This window comes from Chelonoidis abingdonii, chromosome 19 (genome assembly GCF_003597395.2).
Source record: "Chelonoidis abingdonii isolate Lonesome George chromosome 19, CheloAbing_2.0, whole genome shotgun sequence".
NCBI lineage: Eukaryota > Metazoa > Chordata > Testudines > Testudinidae > Chelonoidis > Chelonoidis abingdonii.
This window is the reverse complement of record NC_133787.1, coordinates 18,654,914-18,668,275: the sequence shown is the minus strand read 5'-3', so window position 1 is coordinate 18,668,275 and position 13,362 is coordinate 18,654,914. Positions and strand designations below refer to the sequence as shown.

The following is a 13,362-nucleotide window of genomic DNA, read 5'->3' as shown; positions in this document are numbered from 1 at the left end:
ACAGGGTGCTCCCCTGGGTCTCTTGTTGTTGATTTTGGTTTTTGTGGGGGGAAGGGAGGACTGTGCTTGTAAACCCTAACAACACAGAAAGTATACAACAACAAACAAAGATAAAACGTTTACAAAAGAACACTGCTAAAGAATGTTGGAGGAGTGAGTTTATTGTAGGGATGTAATAAGCATCTCAAGGAAGAGAGTAAAAATACCAGGAGAGTCTTTGCAGCACATAAAGAAGGAACCAAAACAAATTTAGAGCTTACAACATTATACTGCACAGAAGACTAATAGCCTTGGTGATGTGGACAAAGAGAGAATGAACCAACAAGCATGTCTATCCTATGGGACAGGGAGAGCAAGTGGAGCTAAAACAGAAAATGCCCTCTCTTCCCCAGCAGCTTTCCTTCTATGCATCAGCTTGGAAAGAAGAAAGCAGTCCCTATCTCTGAGCCAGGACAAATGAGAAAGGGCCTCCTCCCCTATAATAGCTTGGAGAGGGACCAAAGAGACCACATGTACCTGTCCACCTCTCTCTTCAAAGCTCTCTTTCCCGCTCTTGCTCCTAGTCCCCCTGAGGTAAGTGGCCAAACTCCAGCCGTTTTTAATGAAAATAGGAATGGACCTCCCCAAAAGAAGAAAAGAGCCTTCCCCTTCCCATCAGCTAATAAGAATAAGGAGAAAGAGAGAGACTCTTTTATTTTCTGAGAGAGGGGGAGCTGCTAGTCTAGGAGAATATGCTGGAATGGTAAAATGAGTGCCAGAAATTGCTACTGTTTCCTTGAGCACTTATTGTAATTTAACGTCCATTCAACCTGTGAACTGGCTAATCATCATCAGAACCCGACAGCTGGGGTGATATATAGATGAAACAAGAAATAAACTAGAAAGTCAAGTTCAAATTGAAATGCCAAGGAGACAGGAAGCAAAGGCAGGAGAGAAGGGATATGTTTTTTGCCAAACGGACAGGGACACAAATCAGCAGAGAAGATATATCGAAACGTTTCTAATAGGCTAAATCAGAATACTCCCACAAAAAAAAAAACCTGAAACAAAAGGAGTATAATCTAATACTTTAAGTGGGGTTTTGGGAGCCAGACTTGCTTTGTAACCCTAGGGAAAGCATTTTAACTTCCCTCTGTATCTCAGTTTCCATATCCGTGAACAGGGAATAACACTATTACCCCAAATGTCTGTGTAGTTTAACGAACATCTGTAACGGGCTTTGAGACTTTCAGATGACAAATGCAAAGTAACAGAGTTTCTAAAATGTAAGCGTCCTTTTAAACTGCTGCCTTACTCGGTCCTAATTCCAGGATGATGCAGCAAAGACTCTCACCAGCCTCCAAACCTGCTGCTAGTGCCAGCTCTCATAGAGGATACCAGATATCTATGTTGTTTTTTTCCTCTCTAACGAGGGGCAGGAGGGAAATCGCTCCATTATTTATTCGGCAGTTGCCACCTTTATTTGATACCCTACGGCATCTTTAACGTGCATCGGCTCCCTCCACCTCCCTTTTCAGCCTACAGCCGACACAACGAAGATACATGACGTACCCAGTAGTGCTTTGAGGGAACTCTGGGTATGATAGTTTGCTGCCTCATCACCTGATGCTGTGGGCAGGCGCTGTGAAGCGTTTGCAAGAACTACAAATCCCACCAACCAGCGCGACTGGTGGTCTGGCTGGTGCAAGCTCTGTTACTTTTGCATGGGAAAGCGGGCTACTAGTAGCAGAGGCTCGAGTGTGTGTTGGTTTGCAGGTCTGGGCTAAATGGCTTTTCCCGGGACAATATATTAATGCAGAGATCCCTTTTGCTTTTAATTTTCCCCCCAACGCTAAGCTATTGCAATGGTGGGATTTAATGATAACGTGGTAGCATTGCAAGATCAGTTGTGTGTTTATTGCAGTTAAGTTTCAAGAATCTGAATGTGGGGGAGACTGCAGAGAACTGAGTATGCACTTGTAAGTGTGCCTGTCTATCGCTTCTGGTTCCACCTTTTATTTGTGTAGATTTTTTAATATTTCCAATTTGTAAAAATAATTTATTATTATTTGAAAGCGGCTACCCGCCAGGAACATGCATCGGTTTGCAGTGCTTGCCAAGCAAACTGCGGCAAGCCCGGGCTGTAAAGGGCCAGGGTCCTGCAGGAATGGAAGGAGAGACGTGTCTTTGCGATGCATTGCCTCGCTAGTGGAGGGGAAACAGCACCAGCAGCGCTTTACCCAGCGTACTCGCCCGCGGAGAGAAGGACTCGTACGTTGGAACAGCACTGCTGAGGCCTCTGCAGTGAAAATCAACGAGAAGACGAGCAGGGAGAAAATCCTGACGCTGGAGTCCATGAACCCCCAGGTGAAAGCGGTAGAATACGCCGTGAGGGGCCCCATTGTCCTGAAAGCTGGCGAGATCGAGAAGGAGCTGCGGAAGGTGAGGCGAGGGTGAGCGCTCGGGCTGATTCCGAGACCACTTCCCTACAGTCCTGGGTGCCGGCCAGAGGGAGATGGGCGACCCCTTTTGTTCTTCCAGTCACTTGGTCAGGTGTTGCTCTCTTTGTGCCGGGGGCCGTGCTGGGCCAGCCCCTGGCCACTCCTCCGCTGCAGCGGTTCCTGATTGGGGCTGAGGAAACCCAGGAGGGAAGGCACGTTCCTGCCTGTCCCCTCCTGCACGTTGATAATCAGCGGCAGAATTAGCAAAAGAAGACGTCATAATAAATATCAGACACAGCCTGCGCTTTCTCAAGCCTCTCCCTTCCCTGACGCTTGCTTCCCCTAAAGTTTCAGGAAATGTAACCGCTTCTAGATAAGGCTTTGACATGGTGAAGTTGGGGTGCTGTGAAGTTCTATCTAAATGGATAGTCAGGTTAAAAATTAATACTTAAAACAATTTTATTACCTTTGTTAGACTCTTACAATAAAACTTAACTAATTTTCTCCCCTTACCACTTCTTTATCATTATTATTTTTGCAGTTGAGTCAGGGTGCTGAGTGAAACCATATATTGTGATCACCCGTTTTTGTTAATGGATTTTGTGGGAAATGTCTTGTCATTTTATGCAACTTCACAATATCTAGAGTAATATAGCCCTCATCCTGACTGCTGACAGGGATGCTAGCACAGTAGAAATAAATAATATCAATACTCCCCTCCCCCCAACTCAGTTAACTGTCCCTGTCCTTTTAAAATCTTGATTTGATGTAGTATAGCACCATGTGTACAAGAAATGTTGTTAATAGTTATAAAACTAGTCAGGCCTCTTAGGAGGTGGAAGAGGAAAAAGACAATAAACAACTGCTCTCTCCAATACCTTGTTACTGTCTCCTGCCTCATTGCACAGGTCAGCTGAAATATACACAGTGAAAGCAGTATTTACTTTTCTTTTTCTGCCTTGGCCCTCTAACACTCTTCGGTGTAATCCAGTGCCTCTTTGTGTTTACGCAAAAAGGTGAAAACAATGAGGAGTAATTGTGGCACCTTAGAGACTAACAAATTTATTAGGGCAGAAGCTGTTATGGGCTAAAAAGGGGAGTGATCAGTTTTCCCTATACAGTGAGTGCATTTAAAATATTCACTCTGATTTAGAGCTTCTGTATGTTTAAGTTTCAGAGTAGCAGCCATGTTAGTCTGTATCTGCAAAAAGAACACGAGTACTTGTGGCACCTTAGAGACTAACAAATTTATTTGAGCATAGCCCACAAAAGCTCCTATGTGTTTAAGTTGTGTTCCCAATTTTAAATATCGGGAATATTTCTGAAACATGTATTATCTCTAGAACTGAAAAGATCTTAACCACATCCACTATGCCCATCATGGTTTTGAATACTTCAGGTCCCTGTTACTCCCTTATTTTTTTTCAAGCTGAAGTCATTAAGGCTGTGTCTACACTACAGTTTACGTCAGAATAATTTGTCGCTCAGGGGTCTGAGTAAACCAAGGGTCGGCAATCTGCGGCACGCATGCCAAAGGCGTCACGCAAGCTGATTTTTAGTGGGACTCTGCTGCCAGCTGGGGTCCAGACCGCTGGCCCGCTCAGTCCACTGCCTGCCTGGATGAACAGAACCCCAGGCTGGCACCAGGTTGAGCTGGGCTGGCAGCTGGGACCCCAGACTGGCAACGGGCTGAGCAGCTCAGCCTGCTGCCGGTCTGGGGTTCTGTCTGCCGCCCGCACTGCTGGTCTGGGGCTCCATCAGCTGGCCCTTGCCAGCCGGGGTCCCAGCAGCTGACCCTACCGGCAGTGGGCTGAGCAGGGCTGGCGGCCGATACCCTGGCTGGCAGGAGCAGGCGGATGGAACCCCAGACTGGCAGCGGGCTGAACGGCTCAGTCTGAGTGGCTCAGTCTGTGGGTCTGGGGTTCCGTCTGCTGCCTGCAGTGCCGATCTGGGGGTCCCTGTAAATGTAAAATGTATTACTGGCACTGAAACCTTAAATTAATGAAGACTTGGCACATCATTTCTCAAAGGTTGCCGACCCCTGGAGTAAACCAACCCTGTGAGGAACATAAGTTACACCAACATAAGTGCTAGTGTGGACAGTGCTGTGTCGGTGGGAGAGCTTCAGCTACCGCTGCTCACAGGGGTTTAAGTAGTTAAGCGAACCGGGGAGCTCTCTCCTATGGGCTTAGAGCAACGACATTAGAGAGCTTACAGCGACACAGCTTCACCAAGGTAAGCTCTCTAGTGCAGTAATAGCCTTAGACTCACCTTTTCTAAAATGGTCACTGAGGTTGTGTGGCTCCATATTTGTGTATTTTATTTATTCATTTATTTTAAATGTGCCCAACATGAGACCTTGGGCCTGTTTTTTGGAATATTGAGCACCTACATTTGGGAGTTGTGGATCTTTAGCATGTCTGAAGACTGGGCCCAGAGTGTTCAAAGTTAGGTACTAAAATCAGTCATTGCTTTTGAAAATTTTGGCCTTAACACCTTGGCCTCAGATTCCTCATCTGTAGAACCCTTACTAATGTTAAAAAAACATTTTAATGATTTAGGCATTGTTACTATCAGTGTTTACACCACAACTTTCCTGATCAATGTGGACAGACTTTTATAATCTATAACATATATAATTCCAAACCTGAGGAAAAGTTATGAGTAGCTCAAAAGCTTGTCCTTTCCTTGAGCAGAAGTTGGTCCAATAAAAGATATTACCTCTGGTTTTGGTTTGTGGAGGATCTTAGTGAGGGGCCATGTGAAGACTGACTGGCAAATGTGTATAGAAGAAAACTATAGATGGGCTAAATGCAACAAATGACCACAGGTTTTGCCTTTCCACATCATTTGGTTCTCTTTTGTCATTATTCAGATGATGGATGATTTGGATTCAGAGAGGTTGAGCTTTGCACAAATTATTTTTTTGAATGTAATTCAGTAATGCTAAAAAGAAACTTTTTAAAAGCCCCTTTAAATGTAAACTCCATCTTTAAGTCATGTCCTGGAGAGAGCTCGAGGGGAGGTCCTAAAACTATGGTTTTATTTATTTGTTTGTTTGTTTTTAATTTCACACCTAAATTTAAGGGATGATTTCTCTGCCTCTTACGGAGTTTGCTCCCTCTGTGCTATCTCTCTCATGCATTACATTTCAAAACATTTCTTGGAGATTGGCCTCTAAAACTCACTTGCAGGATTGTCACCGTCACTCTGTCATACAATGGAACTCTGTGCTATCTATGGTTTTAGGAATAAAATATAAACAGTTCCAGCATATTCAGTGACTATATGTTTGTTTTGCTAACTAATGTCGTCTCCTACCTTGATTATGGTTGGGAAAAGCCTTTTTATGTTACCTGGAAAACAAATGAATATATTTTCCCAGTTCTTCTCGTACTTCTCTCTGTAAACATATGCATGCATGATACACAAGCTACCTCACTTGCTAAAGGGGGTAACCTTTTGAAAGCCCCTTGTTAACTTAAGAAAAAGTCACTGCTAAATGCAATTTTCAGCTGTTTGGCTTCTGCTTATGTGGCAGATTTTTCCATGTGAAAAACAAGTTTTTCTTTCTCAAAACAGCACAATGAAATATTATCAGTGGCCATCTATATTTAGGTCCACGTGACTATGCACAGGCTGAAGACAGATAAAGCAAACATAGTTTACTGAGACAACTAGTGCCTAATGGAAAGGGGGAGGAGGAGATGTGAGAAAGCTGAGTAAGTGTATCTGCAAAGAACTTTGTGATCCACCTAAATATGCAAAAGCAGCTGCAGTCAACACTTTCCTCTCTTGCTGTTGTGCTCAAGTTGTTCACTCCTTCTTGCCTTGAATCCTTAACAGCATTCTGACAGGCAAATTATGCACTTTGAACATCTGTTCCTTAAACAAAACCCCAGCTAGTAGAATGCTGTTCTATACAAGCAGTGGGTGGTGCTCTGTGAACAGAATGATAAAATCCGAGTACCATAATTTATAGTTGAAATATCTTATATCATCAGATGCCTACTCTAAGTCTATATTTGGCTGCTTTGTCATCAGTATGTGACTGGATGACTCTCAGTTCTGTTTCCTTTCCACAAAAACCACAGTGCGTGGTCTGGCCTTTTGCAGGTTTAGAGACATGGCTGAGAAGGAGCATGGCTGATTCCCACTGCAGACAGAAGTGATGCTGATGGGTGGGGAGAAGAAACTTGGAGGTGTGGCAGATGGAGTGTCTTCACCTTCTCTCTGTTGAGAAGGGATGCCAACCCCTTTTCCGTGAGGTTCATAACTCACAGGCACCTCCATATTCATGAGTGCTCCTCATTCTTAGGAAGTGGATGTGTTCAGAGTTGCCTTTTCCCCCCATCTTCTTTTGCATAAGAGGTTGAAACTCTCTCTGTCTAATATAAACTGTGCCATAGTTATTAAGAAGTGACCAACAGTGTCATTAATTTTTTTCAGTACAATTACGTTTCAAATTGGCATGTCAAGCTGAACGCATTACCAAAATATAAAATAAAAAACCTCTCCCACAGGCAGTGTGTCCGGGATAGGTGTCCACTGTGGTTTGGGAGATTTATCCTGGTGTCTTTGTCATTTTATTGTATTTTTCTGACATGGTAGCCATTTTGCAGTATCATTCTTTCATTTCAGGGTTACACACAGTTTTTCTTCCTCACTTCTTGACTGAAGAGGTTTTGACTATTTTTGATAATTTAAGGAAATGTTTTTTCTTGAACTCCTATTTTAGACATTGGATTGGTCTTAATTTTTTGAGTTTCTCTTGCAATGTAATGTATGCGGGTCTAATCCTGAAGACCACTTTGAATCTCCAGCTAGAAAAGAATAAGATTGCTTACTTAGTTGTGCAGGTGGAGCACATTCTATGTGAACTGCATGAATTTCCCTGGATTCCAGCTTACACCAATGTAAAAAAATCAAGCTTTTAATCTATAGAAAATGGTCTGGCTGAAATGTTAATTTGTTTTTTGACTAAATGAATTTTCTTGTTGCAAGAAGTGTCAGCTTTCTGCAAAAGATTTTGACTTTTGTTTAAAAACGAAACACCCCAAAAACTTTGGCTGAAATCTGAATTTTTATTTAGAGATGCCACCACAGTGTCTCATGAGTGTTGTAGTCTGGGTGACTTATGCCCCAGTTTTCTATGGTCTGGGCTCCCCAGCTGGGCTGTGTCTCCAGTGATGCACCATGGTGGCTTAGCAAGCAGGAGAAGACTGTGTTGCATCATGGGAAATGTGGTCCAGACAGGAGGACTCGGCCATAGAAAAGAAGTGGGTCATGAGGCACATGAAATGTAGCTCTCATGAGACATTGCAGTGGCATTTTCAAATAGAAATTTTTCAGATTTTGACCAAAATTTTCCACAGGGAAAAACTTAACTTTCTGACCAACTGCAAGATAAAATTTCCATGCTTTGGGTCTTGGCTACAATGTAGACCCTTTCCCTAGCTGAGACTAGCTGTGCTTCTTCTGGTAGTAGTTGCTATGGTAGGTTTGAATTTCAGAACAGCTGGAGGTAATGTGCTTTCAGGGGAAGGGCCTTCAACATCTACAATTTGCTTCTCCCAGCTTCTGGAAATTGCTGACTTTTGAGGCATGGTACAGAGTTCACTTTGGCTTTTGCCAAAGAGAAGACTAAGCAGCACGTGGTGGTGGTATAGTGATTGGAAGAGGCAGGGTAGGGGAATTCTTTTTTGTTGACCCTTTTTAGTGCTGGTTTGGAAATTAATTTTTTTTAAATAAGATGGATGATGGTCATATTTTTAAATTAAACAATATATTGAAGAGCAAAATATTTGTTGTAGAAATGCATGCTCATTGTTGACCTCTCCTACTTTTCAGATCAACGCATTCTTCGAATGGAATTTTCTTTGCTCTGTTGTTACAAAAGTTAATTTAATACAAATCACCATTGTATTCTGAGGGATTGCGCTCAAAATACTCCCAATGCTGAGATAGTTTCATCACTGCCACCACCCCAGAACTCTTATTTGCAATATATGTAGGAAGCATTTTCAGACCAGGGTGACTAAAGTTTATCCCATTGAACTTCACAGTAGGGTCTGCAGTCACTCACCTTTAAGGAGACAGCAGTGTCCCATCTTATTCGAAGCACCCAATGCAGTGAACTCTATTTTAATGCTGTTTTATTGTCATCTCCCAGCAATTGCCAGAGCGCGTCCTCTAGCCTCAAATACATTCCCCCTAGTTTAGACAACATTTCAGTGCCCCTTTGTAAACTTTGAATAGTCATTAAAAATATTATTTCAGTTCTGGAATTAAGTACGAACTTCCCTCCTCTGCTCATGTCATCCACTGATTCTTTCTCATGAATTCACCATCTTGTTATTTGTTTAAACTTCTCTCTTATTTTAGCTACTGAAATGTAAGTTATCATACCTAAGCCTATATACATTGGTTTTCAGAATGGGATTTCTACCATTAACCCAACATCACTGCTATTCTGTTAATTGTGCAAAAGCAGTAACATTTTAGTACAGGGATTGGCAAAATTTGGCACGCAGTCCACCAAGGTAAGCATCCTGGTGGGCTGGGCCAGTTTGTTTACCTGCTGGGTCTGCAGGTTTGGCCGATCGCGGCTCCCACTGGCCACGGTTCGCTGCTCCAGGCCAATGGAGGTGGCGGGAAGTGGCAGCCGGTACATCCCTCGCCCTGTGCTGCTTCCCGCTGCCACTATTGGCCTGGAGCGGCGAACTGTGGCCAGTGGGAGCCGCGATCGGCCAAACCTGCGGATGCAGCGAGTAAACAAACCGGCCCAGCCCGCCAGGGTGCTTACCCTGGCGAGCCTCATGCCAAAGGTTGCCGATTCTTGTTTTAGTGTCTGATGAATGAAAAACATTTTAAGTCATAATCTCTTAAGAGTCCACAGAATATGTTCCCTTTAATTTATAATTTTGAAGAGTGATTATGAAAAAACTCCAGGTTTCATCTGTATTGTACCTTAATGGTAATGTATCAAAGGGGCTGAAGAGAAAAATATTCTCTTTTTAATGATTGAATAGGCATCACTTGCAACCTTTCTTCTTCCCTGCTCCTGTTCCCAATCATGCTTGATTAACAACAAAGTTTGGGATGGGGACCACATGGCTCAAGAGGTTGGTAATGGGTCCTAAAGCTTTTCGCCTGTGGGCTGCTGGTTTGGATTGGTAGTGACTGTAGGCCAGGGGTGGAGAAACTCTGGCCCGCAGTCTGCATCTGCCCTGCAGCTTCATTTTGTCCGCCCCGCGGCAAGTCTCTGCGCCATGGACTGAAAGCCCCAAGCCTTGCCCCACCGTCACCCCGCCAGGCTGGAGTGCTGGCTTGCCAGTATGTCTCTGCAGCCCCTACGTGGAGGGGTGATCAGGGAAGCTCCGCGTGCTTCCCCCACCGCCGGCTCCGCAGCTCCCATTGCCCTATCCCAGAGCCTAAGGGAATCCCTGAACCTCCACGCCTCCTTCCCCCCCCCCGCCCTCCCCGCGGGGCTGGAGCTGGAAGCACCTGCTTGCCCAGCTGTGGGGACGAAGCACCAAGCCTTTGCCCCCACTGCCCCCCCACGAGGCTGTGTGGCTCCCAACTGATTTTTTTTCTGTGGGTCAGTGGCCCCTGATAGAAAATGAGTTCCCCACCCCTGTGGTAGGCAAAGAACTGAATGGGCCTGGAGATTGAAATATGTTTGAGGGGTAAGATCTGCAGGTCAGAATTGAAAAATACAATCTGACAATAGTATCTTCTAAAGTGAAACTGTCAAATTAAGTCACAGGTTGTATACAAATGATTTTCTTTATTCATGTTGTCAGTAACAACTTATTTTGGTTCAAGTGAAAATTCTATGTTCATTTTACTCTTCACTATTTAAGCCATTGGTTTACTTTCTGCACTTACCTCTGTTTGGACAATGGCAGTAATAAATTAACTTTCACTTTAATAGTCCTAATTTCAGGTTTCATGTGCTGTAATGTTTGGGTTAAAAATACTGGTGTGACTGTTTGGTAACTTTTTTTTTTTTTTTTTTTCCTTTTTGAGGTTTTAAAATTGTATGGAAACATCTCTTCTGGCTTACTAACTTAATTTAAGGCTAAATGTGAGTTGACAGTGTCCTGGAGCTAGGGAAAAGTACAAAACCAAACAGTTTAGACACTGACATGTAGAAATATGATTTGACATTCAGGAAGAACCAACACTGACATGATTTATTAATCACACTCAAACACAGGATGGCTAATTTAATATGAAAATTGATGTTTAGCCTAATATGTCCTGAGCAGGGGGAGAAAGTGGTAGAAAAACATCTCCCAGGAGATAGCTGTTGACCTCATTAAGACAGTCAGAACTGTTCTTCCTCATTTGCCTGCTCATGTTATGTAATAGGAAAACACAGTAGTGCAGTGGTCTCCAGCCTTTTTATGCTCACGATCATTTTGAATCTAAGGGCAACCAAGAATCTACCTTGCTCACTCCACCCCTCCCTCTTTCTGTTGCTCGCTCTCTCCCACTGTCACTCACTTTCATCAGGCTGGGGCAGCAGATTAGGATGCAAGAGGGGGTTTGGGGTGCTGACTCTAGGAGGGGGCTCAGGGTTGGGGCAGGAGCTTGGGGTAGAGGATGGGAGTGAGGAGTGCAAGCACTGGGAGGGTGTTTGGGTTCAGGAAGGGGCTCTGGGCTGGGGCAGAGCGTTGGGAGGCAGGAACGGTTGTGGGGTGCTGGCTCTAGGAGGGGTGACAGGGCTGGGGCAAGGGGTTGGAGTGCATGAGCAGATATGGGGTCCTGGCTCTGAGAGGGGGTCAGGTGCAGGAGGGCATATGGGGTACTGACTCTGGGAGAGGGCTCAAGGCTGGGCAATGGGATGCGGCCTCCCACTGGGCAGCAGTTACCTGGGTTGGAGGCACAACGAGGCTAAGGCAGGCTCCCTGCCTCCCCTGGCCCCACGCCACTCCCAGAAGGAGCCAGCACCCCTCCAGCCCCTGGATGGTGCGGGGAGAATATGGCTCTGCGCGCTGCCTCTCTCTGCAGGCACCACCCCGAAAGCTCCCATTGGCCACAGTTCCTCATTCCCAGCCTGCGGGGGTGGTGCTTGCAGGCAGAAGCAGTGCCATGGAGACCCTTGCCGCCGCTGCCCCGCCCCCAGGGTATGTGTCTGCAGAGGCATGCTGTCCACTTCTGAGAGTGGCATGGAGCTGTGGCAGGCAGGGAGCCTGCCTTAGCGGCAGACATCCCCACTGTTCTTTGGTGGCCGGAGATTGCAATTGATTGGGAGAGTCCCTAGGATTGACCGGTCGATCAAGAGGGATGGGTTGGTGACCACTGGAGTAGTGAAATCTTGCTTTCTGTAATCTGGTGAAAACTGATGCAGATTAGGATGAGAAAGTTGAATTGTTTTATGATTTTGGCAAACGTTACTTTTTTGATGTTTATCTGCGTAAAATCACGAGTAAAGAGAATGTTATGTAGTGTGCAGTTAGTTTTAAAATTTGCACAGAGAACTTATTTCCTCTGCTTTGATAGTTAAGTGGAAAAACATTCTTCAGAAGCAGATGCAACTTTTTTTTAAAATCCCCAAAACTTCTAATTTATTTTTCAAGGGTAATTACAACATGCCCTGATAAACACTGCCATATAGGAATCTTGGTTGCTTTTTACAGATCCAGACTAACACACCTACCCCTCTGATACTTGACTGCCATATATGTTCAGCAGAATGCAATCCACAAGACACAATAATTCAGTCTTCTCATTAAATATAATGGCAAATCTTTTCCAAGATATTCCACTATAATTTAGGAGTTTCTTTACTGGGAGGCCTAATCACATGTACTGAATGTTATATAATTCCTTTATTTAAAAATGTTAAAATTAAATCTTACTTTTTTTAATTTTATTTTCATGGACATTCCTCTGACTGGAATCTTGCTGATACATTTAAATAAAAATAATCATCTTTTGCAACATACTCCTGTTGTTTGTAGTCTAGCCACTGGCTCTTAGTACCACCAGTTACCTCATCCTAGTCCAGGGGACATTAAGGTTCATCACTGCTATTTCAAGTCAGAATCCAGACTCCTCATTTTGCTTCCCCATCAATTACAGTTCATGTCAGCTTGAATTATACATGCATAACACAAACTCAAAACCATGCTCTGTGGTAAGCAGGTCAGGTTTTTTTGCTCCTGAGAGCTGATTTAATAACAGAAGATTAGAATGCTAATTCAGGCCTTGAAGTTCCTATTAGTTAGGTGCCCAAGGGTGGTGCTTTTTAGGTCATTTTTTTAAGTACTTGGCCTCTGGGGTACGCAGTTCAATTGTGGTGAAATTTTTTTGTCTTCTCTTCCCATTAATTATGTAACCTCTTATTTGTGCAATCCACAACACAGACAGGCCTGGTTTAATGTCAGGAATTAAAAAAAGAAATGGTTCTCTAATGCGGGCACAGCTAGAGAGCTGAGACCTGTGAGAGGAGAGAGAAGGAGATGGTGATGAAGGTGAAACAAGGAGAGATAGACAAGAATGGGCAAAGACTGAAAATAAGAAGCATTTGCTGATCTGGTTTCTTAAAGGGATAGTGGGGATTTCAATGAAAGTAGGAGAGCTGCAGGGGTAGAAGAGGCAAACTGAGCCTATTCCAAAGGAGATGACACACAGACTGGGGAAAGGGAGTGTTAATTGGGATGATGGAACCTTTTTGTTTCTAGGTTGCCAGTTGAAACCCAGCCCAGGAAGGTAGCAACTGAAAGTTATTGCCTATCATAATTTCAGTCCAGTTCCAGTCAAAACCCACCATCCCTGCAATTATCCCTCTTGTTGACAATCTCAGCAGAAGGGCTAAAAAGCGAGTCTTTCATCCTCAGATTTAAGGTAAAGCACTTGGACACTTGCACAACAGCTTATTGTGTTCACTGGTTCTTAATCGCACCTTGCACCCTCCTCTTTTCCCCCTCCC

The 13,362-nt window shown here is 44.1% G+C and overlaps 2 protein-coding genes across 2 annotated transcripts in view; one reads left to right on the top strand and one right to left on the bottom strand.

Moving 5' to 3' along the window:
* The window catches only part of VPS35 (VPS35 retromer complex component), a 252,384-nt gene that overhangs the window by 204,333 nt on the left and 34,689 nt on the right, over positions 1-13,362 (bottom strand). The gene's annotated exons all lie outside the window — the stretch shown is intronic.
* The window catches only part of GPT2 (glutamic--pyruvic transaminase 2), a 39,620-nt gene continuing 27,925 nt past the window's right edge, over positions 1,668-13,362 (top strand). Inside the window, exons 1-2 of the mRNA XM_032778088.2 lie at positions 1,668-1,958; positions 2,056-2,421. Of these exons, the coding sequence (XP_032633979.1) occupies positions 1,923-1,958; positions 2,056-2,421 (402 nt within the window). The 5' untranslated portion in view covers positions 1,668-1,922. The remainder of the gene's footprint in view (positions 1,959-2,055; positions 2,422-13,362) is intronic.